The sequence below is a fragment of the Microcaecilia unicolor genome, chromosome 4 (genome assembly GCF_901765095.1).
Source record: "Microcaecilia unicolor chromosome 4, aMicUni1.1, whole genome shotgun sequence".
NCBI classification, from domain to species: Eukaryota; Metazoa; Chordata; class Amphibia; order Gymnophiona; family Siphonopidae; genus Microcaecilia; species Microcaecilia unicolor.
The window spans coordinates 189,667,069-189,669,296 of NC_044034.1; the positions used below are offsets into that span (position 1 = coordinate 189,667,069).

The 2,228-nt window shown below is 47.1% G+C and overlaps 1 protein-coding gene across 1 annotated transcript; it reads right to left on the bottom strand.

Moving 5' to 3' along the window:
- Nucleotides 1-451: 451 nt before the first annotated feature.
- Nucleotides 452-967, bottom strand: LOC115469652 (ribonuclease H1-like). The gene has a single exon (XM_030202445.1). The coding sequence runs from the start codon at nucleotides 965-967 to the stop codon at nucleotides 452-454; it is 516 nt and encodes a 171-aa protein (XP_030058305.1).
- Between the last annotated feature and the right edge of the window lie 1,261 nt (nucleotides 968-2,228).

The following is a 2,228-nucleotide window of genomic DNA, read 5'->3' on the forward strand; positions in this document are numbered from 1 at the left end:
GGGATGGAGAAGATGGCTGGAAACGACAACAGGTCAGACAACTTCGAGTATACAGCTTCACATCCTGATGCATATGGGGCCAATAAGCCACTTGCTTCAAGGTCTCATAGGTGATGCCTTCCCCTCTATGTCCTGCACATGGTTCATCATGAGCGTGTTGCAACATGATACCACGATACGCCTGGGGTACAACCCTTTGCTCAATGCCATGCTTACTCATCCGAATAAGCAGGTCCTGTCGGATCTTGAACTTCTCCCTGGATGTATAGAGTATCCTCAGTTCTTCAGATTGACACTCCTTTTCTGTCAATGGATGGTCTTGCGGATTCTGGATGTACTCATAAAATCGTCCAACCACTGGATCCGATTTCTGAGCCACTACAAGATCAAATGATGGGACTTCACTGCACCACTGGAACACGGGAGTCTCATTTGACTGTTTTGTTTGTCGTCAAGTGACAGCATGAACTGCCAATGTCTCAGGTTCTGAGAACCGCCATGGCTCTCCGGTGAGTGCGCCTTCCTTGGCGAGTTGGTCTGCTAAGTCATTCCCTATCTTGTCAGGACTATCAACTTTGGCATGACCCTTAACCTTCTTCCAATAGATGGTCATGTCATGGTCCCATACCAGGCGATCTAAGGCCAGAATCAAACTTCCATGATGTACCGGTTTTCCTTTCGAGTTTAGCATGTTGTTCTGCTTCCAGTTGGGTAGATGAGAGACAAAGTTCTGTCTCACATAATCGGAGTCTGTACAGATGACTAGTTCCCTAATTCCTTTCTGAACTGCAGACTGTACTGCCACCAAAGCTGCAGCAATCTCAGCATACTGATTTGTCTGTGAACCCAAGCTGTGCTTCAAGGTCTCTTCAGGAACGGTTGGATTCCATACCACTCCCACACCTGCAACCAACTCATGGTCTGTGTCACGGCGGTAGGCGCAACCATCCACATAGACTTTGGGCATGGTAGTAACAAATCTTCTCATCATACAGGTGGTGTCGATGAGGTTCTACCTCTGGTGGTGGAATATCTGTTTCAGGAGTACCTGCAAAGGAATCATGTCCTGCACAGTCATGCAGGTCAGCCATACCTTGGGCTACTACATTGCGATGTTTTTGAGCATACCTTACCTCTAGAGGCCATCCTTGAAGAGCCAGTGTCCAGGAGACTATTCTGCTGTTGGACACCCGACCAGATTTGATTCGGTCACTACCCAGGAAACTAACGATTTGATGACAAGTTTCCACGATTAGCTTCTCCCCTTGGATGTAACTCCGGAAATGTTGCAGAGCCCACACTGTGGTCAATAAGGATTTCTCACAGTCTGAATACTTCTTTTCCACTTCGGATAGGCCTTTACTGGCATAGGCCACAACCCGCTTATCAGAATCATATTTCGGATACAAGACAGCACTCATAGAGTGATTGGAGTATCCCAGGTCAACGTAGAACTCACGACCCCCCTCAGGGTACGCGAGGCATGGAAAGCGGCTGAGCTGCTCCTTCAGCTCCTGCATAGCAGATTCCTGCTCTGGACCCCAAGTCCAGGGTACATCCTTCTTCAATAACTTGACCAATGGTCGGGTGATCTCTGCATACTCATTTATGAACTGTCGGGAGTAATTGCATATTCCCAGAAAGGAACAAAGTTCGGTGAGATTGGTGGGTTGTTTCAGCTGTTGTAAGGCCTGAACTCGCAGACCCTCAGCAGAAATTTCGTACCCTAGGTAATTCAGAGATTTATTGCACCATTGTCCTTTGGCCAATGTCAATTTAGCTCCAGCATTTGTCAACTGTCTGAAAACGTGCTCAATCTCTGACAAATGTTCTTGAAAGGTAGGGCTTTTGATCAGAATATCATCCACATAGACTACAGTTCCTCGAGCTTCAGCATCTGGAAGTGCTTTGTGTAGGAAGATGTTGAATTCAGCCGGTGAATTGAGAAAACCAAAGGGAGTTCTGTTCCACATGTACTGTTTCTTCCCAAAGGTGAAAGCCAGTTTATACTGATCATGTGGATGTACAGGTATGGTCCAAAACCCTGATGCCAAGTGTAAGCTGGTGAAATACTTAGCCCCCTTGATAGTAGCAAGACTCTGATCCAGTGGAGCCATTGGCCACCTGGACAATGGTACTCGCTTATTCAGCTGACGGTAGTCCAGAGCAATTCTCCAGCTGCTGTTCTTTTTCAAAATGGGCCACAGAGGGGAGTTGTATGTGCTGTT